At 41.3% G+C, this 25,024-nt stretch overlaps 1 protein-coding gene across 1 annotated transcript; it reads right to left on the bottom strand.

The window, feature by feature from the left end:
• Positions 1 to 2,669: 2,669 nt before the first annotated feature.
• Positions 2,670 to 24,670, bottom strand: LOC139344239 (dapper homolog 3-like). The gene is made up of 3 exons (XM_070982201.1): positions 24,121 to 24,670; positions 6,994 to 7,123; positions 2,670 to 5,671 (listed from the first exon to the last, which is right to left on the bottom strand). The coding sequence occupies exons 1-3, from the start codon at positions 24,409 to 24,411 to the stop codon at positions 4,029 to 4,031; spliced, it is 2,064 nt and encodes a 687-aa protein (XP_070838302.1). The 5' UTR covers positions 24,412 to 24,670; the 3' UTR covers positions 2,670 to 4,028.
• Between the last annotated feature and the right edge of the window lie 354 nt (positions 24,671 to 25,024).

Here is a 25,024-nt window from a genome sequence, read left to right as displayed (position 1 = left end):
ATGAGATGATAAAGAGCTTCAAATGTTGCAGAAGTGAGAGGTCTTGTTCTTTGCCATTTGAGTACGGGTGGCTTACATGAGCTGTTCCTCCTCTTCCTCTCTGTCTGCTTTTTCTCTTCTTTCTCCTATATGCCTCTTTTCCACTTTAATGAACTGAGGCAGCTGGAGCTGAATCTTAATGTCATAAAACATCCAAGCCCATAGCACTGGAATCCCTGTGCTCCCCTTTTCTGTCCTGTGCGTGCGTGCGCGTGCGTGCGCGTGCGCGCACACACACACACACACACACACACACGTCCCCTCTTCACCCAATAGACGTCTTTGTAGATGAGGAACTTTCTGCATGAGAGTGGGCTTGAGTATGATGGATGAGTGGTCTGAGTGAGTAAGGACTGTGCGCGCGTGCGTGCGTGTGTGCAGGCATACATATGAGTATTTATACCGTATATGTGTGTGAATTAGCAAGGGCGATGTAGTATATTAGCTCAATTACTTTTTCAGATGGGTTTATAATGTTTATGTAGTGGTGTTTGTAGTAGTTGTGCAGTAATAGTCACAGTAGTTGTATTAGTAGTACTCGTAGCAATAGTAATAGTAAATGGTACAGAAGTACTAGTATTATTAGTAGTAGTATAATCAGCATTGATTGTTGTGACATACTAAAGTAGTAACAGTAATAGTAAAATATCTCAGTTGCAGTTGCAGTTGTAGTAGGCTCATGACAAACAGAAGACCAGGAACTTTCACTGTGGCTCAGTCAGCTCATCTTCTTCTGAACTGTTGGTGACACTTAAGAGAGGAATACTGGCATCATTATTCTTAAACAAGACATGTATGGGAGGTGAAAAGGGTCACATAGGACACAGGGGATAGGTCATGTAACGTACACCCTGTACATGCTGAAAAATTCAACTCCATTCAACTCCAACTGTATTCAGAGCTGTCAAACCTCCCGTTTTTCCCACGATTCTCCTGTCTTTTACTCACCCCTCCCGCTGACCTCTCATTTAAATTTTCTCCCATAAATCTCCCAGATTTTCCTCTCCCGCAACTTTTTTAAACAAGACAACAACAAAAAAGATTTGCTGTAATGTTGACGGGAAGCAATGGAACAGCATGCATTCATTCTCACTACATTTTTCTTAGAATGGAGAGTGGATTGCAGATAATCAACAGGAAAAGGGTAGTGTTAAAAGGGAGGCTAACAGGCACAATTTTAAAATAATGGTGTCACCAAGAAAACTATCTCCATCTATATAACTACTATATAACTATTTTAACTTGACACTGCAAGCTGTGTGCATTATTTTTTTTAATAGTAAAGATTAAGTCCTTGTGGTTCTAATAAGCCCAATTTCAATTTCATTGGTCCAAACTTGACAGTTCAGAGCTGCAGCCTGAGAATATTAATCCCCTTTCCATGTAGGCTAGCATAGCAAACAGATGTATTGTGTTCTCTGTGGTCAAGATACATTCATCTTCACTCTCTATTATTAACACTAAGTCCATTAATCAAAGACTTACTGTTGGCAAACCATTCATTTGTAATTTGTCTCGGCACACTGAAGGGCATTTTCTGAACCATTATTTGACACAGCCATATTGTAAACCAGTTTTAAAGATGTTAGAAAATGGAAGATATTATAATGATTATTGCATAGGTTGCTACCAGGAATTGGTTGGAGGTAGTAACAATCTATTAAATGCCGTAATTAGTCTTCATTACAGCTAAACTACACCTGTGTGTGTGTGTGGTGACACCATTACTTTGACAATGTGCCTCTTAGTCTCCCTGTTTTAACTTCAGATTACACTGCCTTTTTCCTTTTCATTATCTGTAATCCACTCTCCATTCTGAGGAAAATATAGTAAGAATGGATGCATGCTGTTCCATTTCTTAGTCACCATCAAGGCATGCTACTTAGTAAGATCCATCATGTTACCTGGCAACCTACTGTACAAAGACCAACCTAACGTTGAATCCTGACTGTCAACACGGTTGTTATTTATTCTTATCTAATTAGATTTGAATTGTTAGAGGCTACACACTCTTTAAAAAGGTATGGAGGTATGACGAATGGATTTTGGTTAATGGCCACCTGGTAGGCAGTGTGGAAGGCTGGCAACAGCAAATTTATGTTAACTGATAGCATGCTCTTGTAATAAGATAGACTTTGCTAACATAACCAAATAACAAATTTAATATCTGATGGGAAATGTACGTCTGTGCATGGGTTATTCATGCGCGTATCCTCACACACACACTTAAGTTAACCATACAATTACCCTCATGTACACATACACATAAGTTATTGCACTTATCCTCACTTAAGCTAAGCATGAGCAAAGAAACAAATGACAAAATTAGAGCTATGTTGCCGCTGTTATGGACCATCAGTTTCTCCATCCAATAGGCCTACATTTAGAATCAAATTTCAGCACACACAGGGCACACGTTAGACAACTGAATTATGGCACAATACAAAGCCTTGTGTGTGTGTGTTTGAGAGGGAGTATATGTGTGTGTTTTACCTGTGTCATGGTGGGTGCTGTGAATGGAGATATTAACGTGTGCTGGTTATTTGGTAACAGCAAGCATTGAACAAAAACCTCCATTTATGAAATAATGGATGATGTAACAATGTTTTTAAACACACAAGCATTGTTTCGGTTTAAAACAGTTTAATTTCATATACTGCATTGTGTCAAACAAATTTCATACAAAAAGAAGCTAATAGTGAGTTGGCTAGTGCACTTTAAATGACACCGTCAAATACTCAAAGTGACACGGTAATGTTAAATACATTCTCTGGCCAGGCAAATGTGTATTAGTCTGTAAGTAGTCTACTATTAAGATTTAAAACAGTCAAAACTGTTGTTACTTAACATTTTTAGAAAGGTCCTTCGAGAATAGTTAGTTACTCTGTGAGCGAGACGTGATCTCACCAAAAATTTTTAAAGATGGTTTAAATATAGCTTTTTTTTTTTTTTTTTGTCTCTGCTGCTATTGTAAAATTTCAAAGAATCCTGGATATCTTTTCATTTGAAAGTTTTATGATCGTAACCACAAATTCCTGACTAAATGGCACTTTGTACTGTATTAACAATCTACACTTTCACAATAACTGTCATGTACTGTGGTCACATTTCCCCTGTCCAACAGATAAATTCATTTCTACCCACAATATATTTAATAGCTGTACGTCATTGAAAAAAAAATAAAAAAAATGTAGGAGGCACAAACGTTTGGTTGTTTGTCTTAAGTTAGCCTATTTACAGGTATGCATGGCTTTAGCAACAAAAGAGGATTTCACGGTCCAAATATAAGGAAACCGTAGCCTGTCTCAGCATTGTAGACCACTTTATTTTCAACAATAAAGTTTCCAATAAGCAGAACATGTATCTGTATATAGCACAGTGTTGGTTATGCAAATTATCAAATCTCCCAAATGATTAACTGCACGTGATTTGTGCAGTTAAGACAGTTTGGTGACTCTGACTTGGAACATTTGTACAACATGCCACACAGAAAAGTAAGAAAAGTTTACCATAATAATGCAAAAATGTTCTTGCATGATGCTCAATGCCCCTTATAATGGGGGCATACTGGAGATTAATCCATGCCTGGCTGGAAATTAAAATCATGCAATTTCAGTTCACTTTGGCCTCAAAGACAATGTCAGCATGGTCTGTGACATTCTCTTATCAGTGAATGTGTTCATGTGGATGGGTTGGGATATTTAGGGGCCAATGTGGCCAAATTAGTGTGCCCTTTGACAAAACATGAGTCCATATAAGATTAAAGTTAAGTAAAACGTAACACACATTTCAAAAACCAAAAGGCTGATATGGTGATACCCTTTTCCTTCATTGCTTGTTAAGGCTGATCTAAAACTATCCAGTCAATTCAGATCACAGTACTTTCATGCACACATTGATCTTTATATTCACTGTAGTTTGTGGTCAATTGTTTTGCAAGGTCCAAAGCTCTGCATCTCATGCTCTTTCAGTTTGGCCTGTATTTCACTTTACACAGTTGTCATTACTTTCAGTGAACCAGTGCGGAAGCGTAGGATCTTCTTCTTAAGGGCATGTGAGGCCTTAATCTTGACAAAAGCCTTGGGGTGCAGAGGTGCACCAGGTGGAGCAGGAGGTGATGGAAGGGAAAGTTGAGGGGGTAGTTGTTGGGGCCAAACCAGGCCACCACTCTCATCTGAGTCACTGGACAAGGAGCTGGAATCTGGAGAGTCAGCCTCACTCATGCTGGACTCAGACTCACCCTGACCTGGGTGAGCGTAGTCATCACTAGGCTGACATGGTGGCACTTGGTCCCTCTCTAACTGGTACTCCATGTGCTGATGGTGGTGGGAGTGATGGTGTGGGTAGGCATATGATGCATGTGTAGGCCGAGATTTGCGTGTACGCCTTCCACAATAGTCCTTTTGGTTTGAAGCTGAGGAGCCTTGCATGGATGCCTGCATGGGTGGCTGGTCAGCCTCATCCTGGCTGAGCTCCAGAGTGGACTGCCAGCGCAGATAGCTACCACCTCCTTGCTGTTGTTTCTTGCTCCTGGATTGACTACTGCGGCTTCCCCTTGAGCCGCTTCCACTTCCTCCACCATCTCTCTCAACTGTATTGTACTTGCGCTCTGGAACCCTTTGCAGGCTGTTCTCTGACTGAGACCTACATGCCTTCTTGCCTGGCTTTCTGTTGGCACCACATCTGTCTTCATTTGAGCGACACTTCTTTGGGCCCCCTCTGGATCTGGAAGGTTGGATCTGAGATGCTGTCGGCTGCTGCCCTTGATGATGATGGACTCTCTCTGGAGAATATGTGCTTCGGTTGGGTTTGGGCACCACAGAGCCCTTTTGGGGGTTGGGGTGGTGATGAGCATAAGCTCTGGTGGAGGCTCGGCAGGGCTGGGCTGGAATATACTCTGCGCTGACCAGAAGCTCATCAGGTGAAGGTGGTTTTTGAGGCTTTGACACAGCTGGAGGGGAAGGGTAGTTGTGGAAATGTTGAGGTGAATCAGGCTCACTATTGCTGGAATCTGGGTGGGCTTGCAACACTTTGAAAGATGAATATTCCAGCAAGGTTGACCGAGAGGTGTTCATCATGGAGGCCTGTCTAGGCCTGTGATAAAGCCCTGATTGATGCTGGACACTTTGCGGAAGATGCTGGTGGTATGGGTGTGAGGCATCTTCAGGAAACCCTGTCCCAAGATAATGCCCCTGATCAAGGTTATGGCAAGCCTGTGGAGCAGTTTCCTCTAAACAATGAGACGGACTAGAGATCTCTTGAACAGGCACATGCTTTGGTGAATGGTGCTCCTCCTTGCATAAACTACTTTGCCTCACCACACTGACAGCTCGGACATCATGTGCCAGGCTGGTGCGGGGCTTTGAGGGGCGTGTGGGTAGGGCTCTGCGTTGGATCAATCCAAATATGTAAGTCTCCACCTTTTGGGCTTGTTGACAATCTTCCTGACAGGGATCAACATCCTTCATCTCCCCAAAAGCCTCAGAAACCACTGCGCGTCTTGTAGGGTCTGACAGCCATTTTTCTCCTGTGTCTGTCTCTCCAGTCCCCTCAGGGGCTGAGAGGGAACGTGGGACCACAGGGTGGTAATTTAATTCAGGACATCTATTTTGCTTGGCTACAAGGACTTCTCCTGACAAACAGAGCAAAGGCAAAGAAAGTGATCAGAATCATCCTTACTGTCCACTTAGTAAAATTTGTGTCCCTTTGATGTACAAAACACACTGTCTGAGCTGACAAATCCTGACCATTGCAAATGGAAGGCAAAGACTGTGCATCAATGTGACCATTATGGTATGGTGTGGATTCATGAGCGATAGCCATATATCTATAGCTTAATGAGAAAGATGCTTGTGCTGACAAATATGGAGAAGATTTAACCATAAAATCCTCTCACCAACATTAACAACAAACATTTGGAATAAATATGATCTAAGTGCATTAGTTTGAGAATAATAGAGTGAGAATAATAAGAATAGTAATGACTGAGTCATGTTATTACTCTTTTAATTATGCAGTTAACATTACTTTAGCCACAATTAAATAGTATAAAAATAAAAAGTAGCGCTTCAGACGATTTGCATCCATAGAGAAGGGGAAGTGTTTCAATTGTTTACTTTTAAACCATCACAAAATATAGGATCTGGGGTGTCATTTGCATATAAAAATTGCACTTCTCTGATTAACATACAAAAACATGCAACATCAGTTTTTTTACAGGACTCTGACCTAAATGGCAAAACAGTACAGTTGATAAATCAGCAATTATACCAGTTGTATTAATAATATTTTAGGTATATTTCACATATAATTCTAATAATAATAATAATAATTCTCACTTGCTACATCGCAGAAATACATTGTCTTTGAGTATATCAAACACACATTTCAAGCCATTTGTGTTCTTACGGGACACAAGTGCAGTTTAATTCTGGTCATGTATAACCAGCACCATGAGATTACTACTTGTGTAGTGCAACAGTTAGGACTCAAGGACTAAACCCCAAAGTGCTCAGATTTGAGTCTTTGTGCTTTGCCACCAAGGACATGCAATCGATTTGTCAGTTTGCTGGACACTAAACCGCACTCTTAATGACCTCAGTGTCTACAGCAGGGAGAAAGATTCACTGCTCTTCATAATGACTGTGAGTCACACGGTGCTCTATGTTCTGGTGCAAATGGAGCACACAATAAGAATTGCTCTGTCATTATATATCATATAATAACAGACACTCATTATTATTTAAAAATAATAATGAGAGATGCATTTACTATGGTGCCTTTGGAGATTAGCTATGTACAAAATTGAGATATATAATGGTTAAAAAGTCCTGAAACCAATGCATTTTATATTGTAAAATAAGCATCCATAGTGTACACCTTAAAAATTGGATGTGGTTTGCAGTGAAACTTTCTGTTTTGGAGAAGTGCTTTGGAGAGAGTTGATGATTTCACCTGAAGTAACTTGGCTGTCCTCCAAATCAGTATGAGAATCTGTTGGCTTGACCTCAGTGTTCACCTTCAGCTCTGCGACCTGCTGTTCTAAAGACGCCTTTATGCCCCAGGGCATACACTGGAGACTGCTCTGAAACACACACAGAGAGGCAGAGTGAGAGTCAAGAATTTGTACTTGGGTAGGAATACTACCCTACTGAGCATGCACACAAAACAGAAACTAGTCTGAGGGCCCTTCATTTTCTACATTCATTCCACTGTTCTATGCTTCAGCACTTCAACATCATACACTCAGTTCAGTGGTATTACACCATAAGGATTATCCATTCTTTCAATTTTCGTCCTACCCATCAATTTGGCTTCAGTTACAAGAACAGCTACTCATTCACACCCCAAAATTGCAATGGAACAACTGTGTGAATACACTTAAAATGCAGATTCATTTGGAATATACATATCAACCCCCTGTTCATCTACCAGGATGAGAGGTAGAGACACAGAGAGCAACAACCTTCACATTCACAGACAGCTACGACCACAAGCACTTATTATCAAAACACTGGAACAATAACACGCCATTCTCCCATCCCACACACACACGCACTCACAAAATCTGTTATGTAGGAGTTGAAGCTGTATAAACACCAGAGGACAGAGACATAGAAGGGAAAAAGGAGAACTGACCTCATTAAAGAGAAATACTGGTATTAAAAGACCGCTCCCTTTCAGCATACTTTTCACTGCATGTATTCAATGAAAGTTTGCCATTTGTTAAATAAAACAACTTGTGTCAACAGTGACACAAAGACTTCAGATAACCCATGAGACATAGCAGTTGGTCAGCAGATTTCTATTAGAGCTCTGTTACATGTTTAGATGTTTAACCAAACACAAATGTCTCACCTTTGAGATACGTAGACAAATTCCAAAACCTGCATACTGCAAAAAATCTGCATGTCTCCTGCTTTATAGCACTGAAATCAGACAGAAGAACAACACTGTACAACTACAAGTTTGTTTTGTGGTACAGCTACTATGTGCAAAAAATGATGAATCCTGTAGTAATACTGCAGGACATTTAAAAAAAAAAAAAAAAAAAAACTGTTTTCCAGAGGCCATCTATAAAACTCAACCTCTAGGCTGAAAAATGAAATGTGACATGCCAAACACTGCGGTCCCTCAAATGGCCATTTGAGCCTCGCTCCAAAAGCAAGTCAATCACCATATTATCACACATTAAAAATGTCCAACTTTACAGCAAATATAAACATGTTTACAGCCCATTTTGGTCTCTATGGCTAATTTACCTGTTCATGGCAACTGTACGGGGTGAATTTTTATATAACTCAATCTCTAAGTTATATTCAGGGCATGGCCATGAGTGACAGCTAGCCTTCAGGTTTCAACAATACTCCTCTCTCCAGCAGTATCGAATTGGAACAAATCCAAGCTTATCATACCTTGAAAACCAAACTAAAAATAATCTGCATATGCATAATTTCACCCACTTCTCACCACAAGTATCTTTTTTTTCTCAAGACCTCTTTTTTCCACTTGAAGAATAGTAACTGCAAATAATTTCCACTACTGTCCTTTGTCCTCGAACATTCAAATTGTAAATTAACTTTACAGACTTTGCAACACATGTAGCCATATTTCAGTGTGTGTGTGTGTGTGTGTGTGTGTGTGTGTGTGTGTGTGTGTGTGTGTGTGTGTGTGTGTGTGTGTGTGTGAGTCTGTGTTGATGTAGATATGTATGCAAGTTATATTCAGGGCATGGCCATGAGTGACAGCTAGCCTTCAGGTTTCAGCAGCCAGGCTTCATTCGGCCCAGTCTTAGCTGTACCCATGCTCCGCCTTTTTGCCTATTTTTGGATTAGCTGGGATTTAGGCGGAGTCAGGCACTGCCAAGATGAAGACAGCTGGAGCCACTGTCACTGAGCTTCATAATGACTCTTCAGAGAGCAGTAAGTAACATCGCAGAGACTATGTCCATGTTTTCTACTGTCTGTGGTAAAACTATATGGTACATGTGTCATTTCACACTGACAAAGTGGGAACTTTAGCCTATTGTTACGCAAAACTGTGCAAAAGTGTGTGAACCCAAGTGCAGAACACAGAAGATGAAGCAGGGAGTTGGTGCAACAAGGAATTTAGTAGAGACTGAGCTGTAAGCCGCTGGGTGAGCCAGGCAAGGCAGATAAACTGGGAAAGGAAGACTGAGCAATGAAAGTTCAGACTCCCAGCAGGAGAGTACTGATCCAAAGAAGGTTCCAGGTAGTTCAGAAATGGGTCGGAGGCAGGAGTCAGACAAGGAACAAGAATTAGCAAGAGCTTAATTCAAGAGATTCTGAAGGCTGCCATGAGACTAAATGTGTAGCTGAGTCTATGATCTGGCAGTATGGTGGAGTTGAAGCCCGGTATTTAAAGCAGAGAAGATTGGATATGATTAGCAGCTGGCTGCCCAACACCTGGACACCCGATCCCACTGCTGCACTAAGAGCTCAACACAGACAAACACACAGAGAGAGGCAGAGAGAGTGAGAGAGAACTGCTAGCTGGAACAAGGCACAGGGTGTGACCCCTATACTGAAGGGAAAAGTTCACCAGAAAAATATTTCTGCATTATCTCTTCACCATCATTTTAGTCAAAACAGAGAATAAAATCTGTGTTGCTAAAACTTGTTTTAGCAACCACATCCCAAACAAATGACGGATACTTATTTCTAGAAGGCCCTAAAAGTACTCCAAAGTAGCATGTGCCACAAAGTCCAAGTATTCTGACCTTAAAAAACTGCCCTTTAGATGCCCTATAGGTGTGTTCTACATTTCACTGAGGGAGCTGAAGGTCAGTGGTTATTGTCATTTCTGGAAGAACTGTTACTGGTCACGAAACCTTTAAATTCAGTATTTTCAGTATAATTAGAAAACCAGTAAATCAAAATATGTATCCACATTTTCTTTTGCAGCATACTTCACATCAGTGAGGTAATTTTCCCCTTAAACCATACTGGTTCATGTCATGTACTATTTCACACCAGTTTTGTGAGCATTGCAGCTGTTCCAAATTATGTAGACAAACACAAAATAACAGCCTCCATGATTTATCCACTGGGTGGCCTTTAGAAGTGAATCGTATATAGAGGCTTTTTCCTTGCATAATCACATCTGTCTAGCTGCTTCAGAACATGGATAGATATTGCTGTGGGAAGGTTTCAGTAAATAGTGGTGGCTGAAGCTGCTGAAGCAAACTTTACATCCAATCCAATCTCCCCAACACATCTGAGACCAGAAAAAAAGTTGGAAGAAGCGCAGGCAGGTGCAAAGCGCACTTGGTATTTTGGTAAACCGAGGCGCAGAGAGGTGCGTCAGGATGGGTGTTTCGGCGTAGTAGGGGGAGGTGTCAGCCATAATCAGCCAACGGATCTGGATTTTCGTTCCATTTCGGTCCACACCGGGACCGTAAAAGTGCGCTAAAAGCTTGCCACCCCAGACCTGGTCAACTCTGTGCGCCAGTGGCGCATCGCTGGGCAAGTGGATTTTTCGTAAACCGGTGGAGTCGTGCGCTCACGTCACCAACACCTCACAGTCAGGTTTCCACAGTGTCTGGCATTTCACTGCGATCAATAATTAGCAACACCCACGATTCAATGCAACTATCTGAGTCAGCACATATAGTCAGACCTAAATTTATATATTTTGATCCGTATCTCATCTGACCACATCGAAAGCGCGTTCGGCACGCATAATGGTCACTCACCCTGACCGAATGAACACAGGTGACACAGGGATGTCTGGTGATCTGTGACTCAAATTGCCTGGTGACAAACGTGTATGCCACTTTCCCCGGGTCGGCACATGACTCGTTCATCCTGGCAAATTCTAGCATCCCTACAGTCTTTCAGGGGGACACCCCTCTGAATGGGTGGCTGCTAGGTGATAACGGCTATCCACTGAAAACGTGGTTGATGACGCCATATATCACACCGTCAATAAGATGGCAGCGTGGTTTTAACAGTGTTTTCAGCAGTGCTCGGTCAGTCATCGAACGCACATTTGGGGTTCTCAAAATGCGTTTTAGATGTCTGGACTGGACAGGTGGTTCATTAACATACAGCCCTCAGAGTGTCGCTGCATTCTTCATGGCGTGTTGCGTTTTACACAACATGGCTGTATGATGTGGATGTCACTATGAACTCACGGAGGACACATTAAGGGACTTAAGACGGAGAGAGGCTGAACTGCGTGTGCCGACTGGGAGAGCAGCAGAGCGCACGGGAGAGGAGGGAGCACCTCGCCGCCCAGCTTTGTCATTAAGTGAGTATTTGCGGTTACATCAGTTCAAAAAACATCTGACGATCAATAACTTTCCACACTAAACAGATAGACAGTAATGAAATGAATGTCCCGAGGCTGTAGATATGGCCACTGCGAGCCTGGACCTCCCGGACCAGAACGTCAGTCTCCTCTTGGGAGAAGTTTGGGCGTCGGACACTTTCCTGCGCGGGCTCAGTTATCCTCGAAACTTGCCATGCGCCTCGCCAGCGGCGTTTTTAAAGGTGGGGCGAGGAGATGGTGTGATTGGTGAAGATTGGACTCGGCTGTGTCAAACCCACTCCACACCTTTTCCCCTCCCTCCTTCCGAGTTGCACCGCTGGGTGGGACTGAGATGAGAAGGGGGAGGAGTTGCGCTGGCGGCGCAGTGCACGAAAATACCAAAGTCTGCGCCACCACACCCCATCGGTGAAGCGGACCTGACTTTGCACTGCGCCTGCGCCACGCCAGCGGTGGAATCGAAAATGAAGCCCCATGTCTCAAGTTTCAAGGGTCAGTGCCACAGCTCTGCTGCATAATTCTTTGTAGTTTTTTTTTTTTTTTTTTCTTAATGACACTTTTAGTTTTACAATGTACAGACCTACACAGCATTAAAACCTTTCTGAGATTGCCATATCACATGGTACCACACCAGCCAACAGTCCACTACAGAGACATATTTGGTGATTTTAGTGTTTGTGTTCCGTCATTTTAATGGGTGAGTTCATCAATGGGCCAGTCTCCAAAGACCTGCTATATTCACTTAAGGCATTCAGCCCCCACACAATAAATTCAGTTGGAGAGCTTTCATCTGTGGTTTATCTAACAGTTACATCATCAGCATCAGAGCTGAAGAATGGTGATTGGAATAGATATCAGAGAGCATACGCATGAACTCCAGCAAGGAGAGAAACAACACTCCTCTCTCCAGGAGTATCGAATTGGAACAAATCCAAGCTTATCACACCTCGAAAACCAAACCAAAAATAATCAGCATCTGCATAATTTCACCCACTTATCACCATAAGCATCTTTTTTTCCTCAAGAGCTCAAGAGCTCTTTTTTTCACTTGAAGAATAGTAACTGCAAATAATTTCCGGAACTCTCCTTTGTCCTCAAACATTCAAACTGTAAATTAACTTTACAGACTTTGCAACACATGCAGCCATATTTCAGTGTGTGTGTGTGTGTGTGTGTGTGAGTCTGTGTGGATGTACATACGTATGCATGCAAAATTGAGCTGGGCTTATGTCAGGCATGCACTGTATGAAAGGGGCTGTGTGTGGGTTTAAAGCAGCTACTTATGTGAGACCACACTGGCTCAATGGCTGCTTGTTTCCCTCATGTGAGTGCACACTCTCACACACACGGTCACGTCTTTGCATACGCAGACAAGCAGTCATGCATGAATGCACAGACTCGTGCATGCACACATGTACGCACTTTTAGCTCTGCTGAAGCCTTCAGCTATAAAGTCGACAGTAAGACCTTCAGTGGTTCTATGAGGCTCAAACTCTAAAGTGCTGGTGCCACTGCATCCCAGACTATTAACAGTCTGTATGGTCTAGCTGACTTCAGCTCATTGTGTACATGACTGAAACAAAGTAATACTTGGCAAGAAAGGAAATGTGTGTGGAGAGTTTGCAATGTTTTCTATCCTGCTTTCAATAAGTGTGTTTTTTCCACATAGAATCCTTTTACAGTCCGTCTGATTGTCTGGTCTGGTTGACAAGAATAATGCTAATTCTGCCTTGAAGCTGTGATAATATGCAGCCTTGGTCTGAAATGAACAACACTCCGAGTGACTTCATGCATTCATTACATTGACATTGCTGACTAATAACACCTGGAACTATGACAAAGACTGAAAATGTGCATTCCACAAGCACAAGCACTCTCTTTTCACAGGAATATTTGTCAACAGTACTTATTTGGGCAACAAATTTGATTTGTTCATTTCTCTGCACATTAAGATATGATTATGCTGAGTTGCCCAGTGACTTCATGCTCAAACTAGCCTAAAAAAGATATATGCATTTGAAGAATGAATTCGTACAAGCTATTACCTCTTAGGAATGTAAGGGTGTAATGATTTAGCAATAGTGCTTTATTTTTTAACATGAAACCTGACCCCTCATGGGCAGGACAAGAATTAAGGCGTGACACAGAGATATGCTGTGCTGTGCTTTCCACAGAATTAAATATAAAATGTAAATCCAGACATATGCCCGTTTGAAATATGAGCACAGATAAATGGATAAACCGTTTGAGTCAGTGTGTGTTATGGTGTAGAGAGTATGGGGACAGGAATGCTTTTTGTCTCAATGAAGATCATTTCACAGAAGTTGACTTTCAGACGGGCATGAGCCTTGAACATTAGACTCCATAACCAAAAGTATTTAAGAACTGTTTGAAAGCAACTGCTGTTTCCATGACAATGAAGAAAAGGACAGAGAGGCAAAAACTGGGATGAAAGAGGAGAAAAGTTTTCTCTTCTAAGGTAAGGGGCATAGAGAGACAGAGGAAAATATGTGAGGGCAACAGAGACAGGAAACACGGATTCACAAGGGTAAAAACAAACAAACTGAAAACAAAGAGTCCTCTGGCAGCCCCCTTAAGAGCTTTAAGTCTTCATTTCCCATGATCAATATTTTAAACCATTACCTGTTACACTACAAAAACACTGGTTCTTCACATGTGCTTTATCTGCCTCCTCACCACACACAAACCACAGACACATACAGAGTCTGTTTACATGCACACAATTATTTGATGTTGATGATGAGTGTGAATGTCAAGATAAAGGATCAGGGTCTTTGAATGGTTCACAGGAGTCTGATACCCCCAGTGCCCTGAGATTCTATGAGTTGTTTGATGATTTAGGTCTAACTTATGATGTCACTTATAATGGCAAAGTTGTTTATGAAGCTCTGTTAAGAAAATAATTGTACTCTATTCTCCAATTAAAATTAGAATAGAGGTTAAATAACTCACATTAAATGTTTTCATGACTGTAGCAATAATCACATTATTGTGCTACTCTTGTTATAGACAGTAAACACACCCAATGTCACTATTTCAGGTTTCATATTAAACTGCCATCTCTACTCCTGTTGCTGTCAAGGGCACAGAAAATTTACACATTAACATAATGCTGTGAATGATGATGAAAAAATAACTATTGGAGTGGCAGTCAAACAGTAATATGGTGGAATTTATCACATTTTATCATGCAGCTTTGTTAGAAAACATAAAAACAACAATGTTGTCATGTTGTATGTCATTTCAGTCAACCAAAATATAATGAGTGCAGTGACTAAGATCTTATTGCTTTATCATCTAAATGAACTGATGTTGCCAGTCAAAGCTGACTTCCATGTTACAAGCTTGCTTCTCTAACCTTTAGGCCACCACTGTTTTAAAAGCAATTTAAAGCAACAATATTCAATAATGTCTGCAAAGTGTTGACTGAGACACTTGTTGAAATTAAATATTATAAATGCCATACAGTGTCATTTAACAGACTGCAGATCAGCGCACATGGAATGGCTGAGAGCTCATGTTCAATGTCATCTTGGCTTGTTTGGACTGCTGGCCAGTACAGCTTTGTTTAAACAAGATTTGAAGACACCCTCACACTAGTTTTCTGTTCAACTTTGTGAGCATGGTGCTCCTCATCGCCCTATGCTCTTGGTATTATATTTTCAGATGATGAACAACCATGAAATTAAAAGTCCATGGGTCCACCTCAGGTTTCACAGCAAGGTTAAGGAGGCAGTTGACAGCTGTTACTGTGACCTATACAGTCAAAAGCATGAGAAGTGGAACGACTGCCGCACCATCAGAGGACTTTTGGAGGAATTTGATGAACTAGAGCGAGCAGACATCAGGCTGTGCTGGCTGGGTATCCACTGAAAGCTGCCAGCTGTAAAACTCTGGACAAACTCTGCCCAGGATCCATTCAGTGATTGTGTTTTTGCTGCTCAGGGTTTATCAGACCCAGATGGAGCTGTTTAAGGGATGCTTTCTTCTTCTCTTCCTCAACTGAAATGCATTGATAACTTCTTTGAAAAGCACAAATTGATTACCAGAGGAAATCTCCTTCAGTGTCCTGGAGAGATTACGGTCATTTGCTTGTGATTAAAGCCAGAGAGCGAAAACATGTTCTGGTTTACTGTCAGATGCATAGATCCTGTGACCATTTTCGATTTACACATGGATTGAATTGTGCTGTGACAGACTTTTTCTAGTCCATACTGTATTGTATTTTTTACTTTGTTACTGTTCATTAATTTATTTGTGAGGGTTTAGGATTAGTCTTCAGAGAAGCTGTTGTTGCTTAGATTAGGTGGTTAATCCTAAATATGAACTAGGTTTACTTGAAGATGTTTTACATAGTTATCAGTTTCAAGGAAAACTTAATAAAGAATGCGTCTCAGCAATAACATTGAGAGTTACGATTAACCGCTTTGTGTTCTCGAAGTTTCCTAAGTTGCCTTTACATTACTCTTAGCGGCAACCATAGTAAGATGTTGTCGCTTTGGAAAGAAGAGTAAAATATCTCAAAGACCATTCAATCTGTCTTGTCTGACTTGAAAATATGTCGTTTCAGTCATTGATTTCTCTTTAACATCTTCACCTCAATTAGCAATCTGAGAATGGTGTGTCAGAAAAAGGAGCAAGAGGAAAAAGGTATCTACATTGTGCAGGCCATTGTGTCCTGGCTTGCAGTCATAAGTGCATTTTTTCCATTGACTCATCTGAAGCTCTACAGCTGTGACTTAAAATAACCAAGGGGTATTTTTTGTTTTGGAGACCTCACAAGTGACCATGTACCTCAGTGACGTTTCCCAGTTTGATCTCTCTACCCCACCAGGAGTTTAAACAGCAGCTACAGACATGTTGTGTTTGCCTAACACAGCGAGGTGCCAAATGCAAGCAAAATACATCCATTACAATTGAGAATGTTTGCCTTTGCCTTCAGTGACAATTTGGTCACACAGCTGCAAAGGCCTCCATTGGAGACTTACAGAATGTAAACACATACACCACCATACCAAATGTACACATGCACTGAATCCAGGAAAGCTCGGTGTTTGGCTGTTAGCCACTGGAGCGATTGATGGATTGGTGCCTTGCTCAAGGGCAATTCAGCAGCAGCTGTTGAGAGGAGTGTTTCTTCTCACTTTTTGTTTTGTCAGCCACTCTGCTGTTTAAAGATGCAACTTAACACCCAAAATCCTCTTATGCTAACCATGCCTCCATTATCACTTCACTATTATTTACCTCATTTTACCTCATCACCTGGCAGGAACATTGTAAATATAAACTCACAGACCATCAACATTACCCAATTCTCTAATTATGATTATCATAGCTATTTGACTATGCAGAGCACACACACACACACACACACACACACACACACACACACACACACACACACACACACACACACACACACACACACACACACACACACACGTTGTGTTTTTATCAGTTGTAGGGACATTGCATAGACTTACATTCATTTCCTGGAGCCTTACCCTAACCCCTAACCATAACCACTATCTGCCTGTTCCTAACCCTTTACCTAACCTCACATTACCTAACCCGTAACCCTATCCTCAGTCTGCACCCTAAAATTTAATGATTTACGTTAAGGGAGCCTGCATTTTGTCTCCATAAGGGAGGTGAGTCCCCACAATGTGACTGTGTAAAGAGATTTTTGTCCTCACAATGTGATCAATACCTGGTCACACACACACACTGACACACACGTACACACATTGTGAGTCCACATTTCAGCGTGCCTCTCATTAGTCCCTTGACATACGGGAGGCCACAGAGAAGGTTGTGCTGCTTCCCCTGCTGCTGTCAGCTGTCACATGGCTGTCAGCAGCTTCTGCTGAGGAATAAATACACTCACTCTCCCTCACTCACACAAACATGCATTCTTTGTCTGCCTTTACTCTGGATCACAGACAGGAGGTTTTTGTCGTTGTCCTTTCACTTCCTCACCTTACCCACACACACGTGGACACACATATGTAGGCTCAGAGGAACTAGAACTGAATAAAGAATATTTAAGTTGCCATATATGAACCTTTAGAAGTTACAAGTTTCAAGTGGTCTGAAAGGTTATGTGTCACTTGAAACACTCCAACAAGTAGTAGGAAGCACATGCATATGCAGCAATATCAACAGATGCCTAAAATGATCCAGCAATGTAGCTCACATACATGCCAAACATGTGCTCCAAAGAAACAGATTATTTACCCTTTGGCATAATTCTATGATGATGGAGACTTCATGGAAGTTGCACACCTCAAGAACAACACTGATAAATACTAATAATGATCATTCAAATTATGGGATGGGAAAGGTCTTTAGTTCATATTTTAGAGCAGGCAGATAGGCAGATAGAATGGAAGAAGCAACCGTGACAGAGGGGAATCATAGAATATGGTGCTTTTTGGAAATAAGAAATTAGTCATTGATCATTTCTTGTCATTTAGTTACCATACTCAGTAATTTAGCTACCTGACAACTGAGGAATGGGGGACAAGAAATTCACAACTGGAAACACAGCACTCAATCAGGTCCACTGATGACTTGCAACAGTTGCAGAGCGAGACAATAAAGAAGCTGTTGGAGGCACAGCAAGGCTTTAAAGCAGGACCTGGAAAACACAGTGCACAGCTGATGGCTGTATGTTATTCCTTTGCTCAGAGGCTCACTGTTTCCCCCTGCTTCCGATCTTAATGCAAAGATTATCGCGTCCCCAAACAATTTACATAGTTCAACTCCTCCTTTGTATAGGTTTGCATATGGCATTTAAGAGCATTGACATCACAGCTGGTATATGAGATATGAGAACAGATGACTAAAAATTCATCCTCAACAGATTATCAAAATAAATAAATGCTGTATACTGTAAAAGGCTGTAAAAACTTACATTTGAAGTAATTATGCATAATCGAAGGGTTGATGGGCTTTTGCTACAAATCCCTCTCTCTAAACAAATATTTAGTTGATGATGATTAGACGTCAATCATGACGCTCAGTTGTTTTGTGCTCATGCCTTTTAGATTTGTTTGTAGTTTTTCAGACTTCATGTCCATGAAATATGATGCATTTCAAATCTCTATCAGCTTATGGTTGTTTCCAAACAGTGCTGGTGGTCTTAGTGTCTTAGCAGACAGAATCCCTGCCATTTCAAGTATCCATCAGTGCACAGTTAATAACTCTGCAGCCTTGCAGGCGGACTTAATGCCACTGAATTGGACCGTGTGTCATGCTTTATGGTCCATGCAAAAGGTTGGAAAAAAATAGATGTGAGTGGGCAAAATACTCCCAAGCACCAGTTTCCATGACCAGTATCACAGCACTTGAATGTGTTACAATGTCTACTCATGCTCATTTTCATACTGTAGAACTTTATACATTGTCACCCTGAATTGGGCAAACGTGTTATCGCTGGTCAATTTTCCCAATTCTCTAGACAGATGAAAAGTTTAAAGATGCATCCTTTTCCACCAGTGATTACACAGAAACAGGCTCCTGGATTTTCTAAGCCTCTGTATTGTTGTTTCTATAGTTTGAAGTTTTGGAACTCCTAAATGTGTGCTGGCTAATCAGAGAACAGGGTCATGTCCAAATCTCAGTAAAAAGCATTATGTTGTTCATAATACTCAACATTCACTTCATCTTGATTCATATGGACAGTATATTGCTCACAGTACATCTTTGTATTCTCTGCATCCCTTTTCAGTAACACGCTTGTGTCACTGCTGCACAAGGCTGATGTACTGCAGGCTCATGGAGTCACAAACCGGAGTTACTGAATTGAACTGAATATTCATGGAAGCTTTTATTGGACTTTCATAGTTACAATCCACAGACAGATCCACAAATGTGTTTCATGATCCACAAATACCTCACTATCCACAAACATGTAACTTTTTATTTGTGTTATGTAGCGTCATATCCACAAAAATACAGAGTAATTTTCAATTACACACAACTTACACCATAAACACATGTTTTAATTTCACATAAAAATGTTATGGGTTTCGCAAATGTAAATTGTTTCACCACAACAAAAACATGAGAAGTGCACATTGCACATTTGTGGGACGCTTCCTGTTGGTTTGTGGGCTATGAGAAATTTGTGACTTCCCTCCTATTTGTTTGCAGATTTTTGTCCAATTTGTACCAGAGCAGATCTGTCGGACGAATCCAAAAATGTGCACCGTGATCCAAAAATATCTCATTAACCATAAACATGGACTTTTTAAATATGCTCTGTTAAGTCATATCCACAAAATATAGAATGTTTTGCAAATATGCACAATATTGTTCATTTTTTCAACTGAGTCTTAGTGCTGTGTTCTTATTTGTTAGTATCAGAGTTAATCAACTTCATCCTGTGTTTCTTAGCAGAGAATTTGTTGACTAAAAGTCTGGACATTTTAGTCTTTTTTTAGTCATCAGATTACATATTGAACATTTCGGTCAATCTTTCTTTTTCTACTTGCGCCTAGGAAAACTAATTCAATATGCACTACTGGAGTTAACTCAAAAACTGTTAGAGAATCACTAAGCTTGTTGGGTTTTCATTGGCCAGCTGTTGTATTGAGTCCCATACTGAGTATTTTTGTTTTCCTCCCGTGATCCTGAAGAGAAGTTTTTTGTTAAGATAAGGACTCATTTGATAGTTGAACTGTGGGTTTTATATTATTTAGCATTTTCTAGTTCATTATTTAGTTATTCAATTCAATTCAATTCAATTCAATTCAATTCAATTCAATTCAATTCAATTCAATTCAATTCAATTCAATTCAATATTCCTTTATTCGTCCCTCGAGGGGAAATCCCGAATTTCACAGCAGCATCAATAACAGAATAGAATATTAAAAGACAAAGTGCATGCAATTAACACAAAGTATATACAAAAGGGTGTACCGGGAATAGTATTTACAGACAGTTATGTCCAAAAATATTGCACAGTTTACAGAGAAATATTGCACAGATTACAGGCTTTTATGTACTGAAATATTGCACAGATTATTGCCCAGGTTATTGCACATTATTAGGGATTATGCATTATTATTATTACATATATTATTAGAGTCTGTGCATACTGATATAGACTCATAAAAATAATGTACATTTTATAAGAAAATGAAACTATTAAACAATAAGGCTAATTAGGCTTTTTTTTTTTTTTTTTTTTTTTTTGAAGGTCTGGCCCCCAAAGTGTCTGTTTTGCTATTACAACAAGTGTAAATGCTGTATGAAAATAATCGAGTCAGAAATAAATATGGACGAACTATCTGAGCCTTGCCTGCCTCAGTTTTGCACTGGCCCAGTCACAAACTACTTTAACCAGATGACAGTTGCCCTGCATTTACTTGAAATTTATTGAAGTTATTGGCATTCGATTAAAGACTAAATTTATCTTCGCTTATTAGGTTTGTTGTTAGTTGTGACTGTATTTGTTCACCTGATCATAATGATAGCTAGCTCAACAAGATAACATGGCTAGCTTATATCTAGCAAGGTTTTTCTTTCACTAATTCAGTCATTACACATGGTTTGTTATGTGGATGTGGATAATCACAGTTGGCCTAAAAGTAAAGTATAAGTAGCAAAAGGTAATTATCTCTTGGATTTTCCAGTTGAAGACCTGACATGTGACACTCTCCACCACACATCCCAGGGGACTGTACATGGGACATGTACAAAGTGCATAAGCCAGTTATCTACAAAGGATCCAAAAAGCAACAAAGTATGTAATTGTTAGAAACAGCTCTCTCCCTTCTCATTGCGCCTCCAATGCTGTCGTCCCATGTCCCTACACCTCCATCTTCCCCTTTTGTCTTCCCCTTCTGTGAGGCTAGTTCATTACAAGGGATGGGACATCCTCACCTCAAGGAGATTGTATCCACCCAGTGGGCACTTTATTGGGTACACCTGTGCATGTTAATGTAATTCAGTACAACAGTTCTGTCATGAATTGTACTTTTATGAAGTTTAGAATGTTCCATTTGTGTTGACAGTTGGAAATGTGTAAATTCAATTAAATGTTTATTCCTGAGGTCATACTTATAGGTGGTGTTGGACTGAACTACATTATATTGAGAGGTGTTTCTCCCTCTTTAGATACACGAGGGACTCAAAACCCTGACTATAATGTAGCTCACTACTTCACCACCACCAACTATGACCTTGATATGAAAACGTATAATTATGGCTTAAAAAACCCCTGAACATTATCCATCCATCCATCCATTTTCTATGCCGCTTATCCCTTTCGGGGTCACGGGGGGGCCGGAGCCTATCTCGGCTGTCAACGGGCGAGAGGCGGGGTACACCCTGGACCGGTTGCCAGCCGATCGCAGGGCACATACACACACCATTCACACTCACACTCACACCTAGGGGCAATTTAGAGTCACCAATCAACCTAATGAGCATGTTTTTGGTCTGTGGGAGGAAGCCGGAGTACCCGGAGAGAACCCACGCATGCACGGGAGGAACATGCAAACTTCACACAGAAAGGCCCGACCTGGGAATCGAACCTGCGACCGTCTTGCTGTGAGGCACGCACACTACCTGCTGCACCACCGTGCAGCCCCCCTGAACATTATACGCAACCTAAAAGCAGAATTTATGGCTGAGCTGATTACATTTGATTGTACAGGTGTGCCCAATGAAATGGCAACTGAGTATATCCCTGCAGACTCAAGTCAAGGATTCCCCTGTATGCTGTGTGGCTCAAAGAGTGGTCACTCAAAGCACTGGGCTAACCCTCCATCTCAGTTACAACAAATATTCACAGCGATGGAGCTACAAAACGCACAATGGATTGTTTCTGTGTGGTTACTTTTGTTATAAGGAAGATTTCTTGTCACCAGACCCAACTGCATGCTGTTGCCTAGTGGTGGTCACAAACAGAGGGAGCTGCTGAAATGTTGCCAGGGGATAGCCCCTGATTCCTGAAGGTGACAAACACAACTCATGTCCACAATGTCTGAATCGAGGAAGGAGAAGTTTAGGTGTTGGGCTACCCTTTAGACGTGAGGTTGGTTTGGGATTTCTACAGATAAGTCAATACGTATTTGGCATGAAACAATGATTAGGAGTTTAAAGTGCTTTCAGACTTTCAGCTTCAGTATGAAGGTATTCATTATTTGGTCATCAAATTCACAGTCTGCAGCCAAGCATCAAATGTGACCACTTTATTTAGGTTTACTGGAACTGACAGTCTGTCTCACTGCTATCAATACTTGATACATCTGAAAATACCCACACATTTAAGATGAGAGTTTACACTTTAAGTCCATGGTCATTATTTCATTTCAGATTTTGTATTGGAGAACAGAGGCAAAATAAGAAATCATGCCAACGTCCTAATACATATAGACCTGACTGTAGGTGTGTACTCTCACTTCTGTCATCTCAACTTCATGAAAATGTTTGGAAAACACTGGCTTTCAACGTGTATTTATGTCCTTCAATATATTAATCTTGTTTTTTTCATCTTTCTTTAGCTCTTCCAGTTCTCCAGTAGCGACAGGCTGGACTCAAGACCCAGTCTCCTCTGGGGCCTCTGACATAATCTGCTCTCACCAAAAAAATCAGGTGACTGGAGCATTACTTATGTTGTGGAGTTTGAATGTTCTTGCCATCACTGTATGAGTAAGCATTTGACTGTGATTCTTGTGTCTGGAGATGTTTTGAGCAGTGATCATAAAATGAATGAGTGAGTGCTCACAGCCAGATGTCCTCTGAAATGTAGTGGAGTAGAAGTACAAAGCAGCAGAAACCGAAATACTCAAGTAAAGTACAACTACCTTGAAAGTGTACTAAAGTACAGCACTAGAGTAAATGTAGGCTTCAGTTTCTTAATGTATTCTTTGTTATGGGAACAGGCCCCTTCCCTCCAAAAATCTGACATTGAAAATCCGTTCATATGAAAACACTGATGTTGATTTTGTAATCTACTTCAAAGAGTCCCAAATGGTTGGAGATAATCTAGCCCAAATCTGGAAGAGTGAGGTAGTCTTCATGCAAAACAATGACCTCAATGTTTAATGTGATTATTTATTCCATTAAAGTGATAATTTATCCAAACACAAGGGATAGAGATGTCTGGATAATCCAATGTGCGCAGCATGAAGTGAATAAAGTAACGAAGCTCCCCCAAAATTTGCCCTTAAATGGTAAGGTGTGCCTTTACGGGCCCTCCTGACTTTGCATTTTCATAACTGCACATTGAGGTCAGTGACAGGCTTAGAGGAGTTCTTTTCATTTCATTCTTACACAAAACACATACATTTAGTGTTTGTAATCTAATCCAGTAGTCACCACAGAAAGGTCCAGGAAACTCCAGTGCTCCAGGGAGAGACTCATTCAAGGCCTTAAAGTCAGTATTGAAAATAAATAGAACTTATCCATGACTGCTAAGGGGCCCCCAACCCACCCACCCACCCACACACACACGCACGCACACACACACACACACACACACACACACACACACACACACACACACACACACACACACACACACACACACACACACACACCTCCCTGCCTACAGCAGACTTATGACCGCATCTGACAACAAAAATCCTTATGAGAACAAACCAGGTCGTGCAGGGGACCTGTTATTGAACAAGAATCACTCTGGGGGCCTTAGTGTGCAAACAGATTCCATGGCGCACAAACAGCTCACCAAACTGTCCTTTACATCTGCAAACCCCCTTCAGTAAAAAGAACAATCATCGAGCAAGTAGAACTTACTGTCTGGACCCCTCGGCCACAGTCACCCGACGCGTTGCCTTTTGGTGCGTCCAGGGCGCAACGTGAGCTCCGTAGACCTCCCCAAGGTGGACGCCCGGGAACAGGAGAGTCCCCGAGGCAGAGAGCGCTCAGCACCCGGCATTCCTGCCTCTGTTTAAGCAGCTCCAGCTCACACAAGCCGGCCAAGCTGGCCTCCAGCCGCTCCTTATTCCGACTGCGCTCCGCTTTCATGGGCAGAGCGAAAGCTGGGAACATGATTCCAAAAGAGCCTGGTAGCTCTTGTAAAGACATCCTCGCCTCTCGTTTTCTTCTTCACTCTGTCTCAACAAAGGGAAGCTAAATAAATTCGATGAAAGCCTGATTCTCTCTTCTTACTCTCTGGATACCCACGGAGGAGCGGCATTGGCTGTAGGCTTCAGCTGCTGAAGTCACCGCCGTCGGGCTCGGACCCGGACCCATTCCCCCTCCCCTAGCCTGCGGTCCGCTGTGCAGTCTCACTTAGACAGCTGTTGGTGGAGCCAATGTAGGCAGGCAGTCTTTTGTTGCCTGTGCCAGACACCCACAGTCGAATGAGGCCACAAAGTCTCACGCTTAACTCAACAAATTAAAAATAAAATATAAGATTAAGATGTTGTTAGTGTGTTTTATCCATTGTTCACTCCTGTAGTAACAACAGAGACACAGGCATAAGCTGTAGGATATACAGTATGTAATTGGATGTGGATTCTGTGCAAACGCTATTCTATGCCTACGGACTGTACATACATGTATACAGTATATAGTACACAGTCCACTTACCAATGTTACATGATTCATTTCTGATGTGCTACACACTAAGCAGGGAATCATGGTAAACGTTTGCGGATGTGAACAATAAACAATGAATACAACTTTCCAAAATGTT

This window comes from Chaetodon trifascialis, chromosome 16 (genome assembly GCF_039877785.1).
Source record: "Chaetodon trifascialis isolate fChaTrf1 chromosome 16, fChaTrf1.hap1, whole genome shotgun sequence".
Lineage (NCBI taxonomy): Eukaryota > Metazoa > Chordata > Actinopteri > Chaetodontiformes > Chaetodontidae > Chaetodon > Chaetodon trifascialis.
Note: the sequence above shows the minus strand (reverse complement) of the source record. Positions and strands in the feature narration are given on the sequence as shown.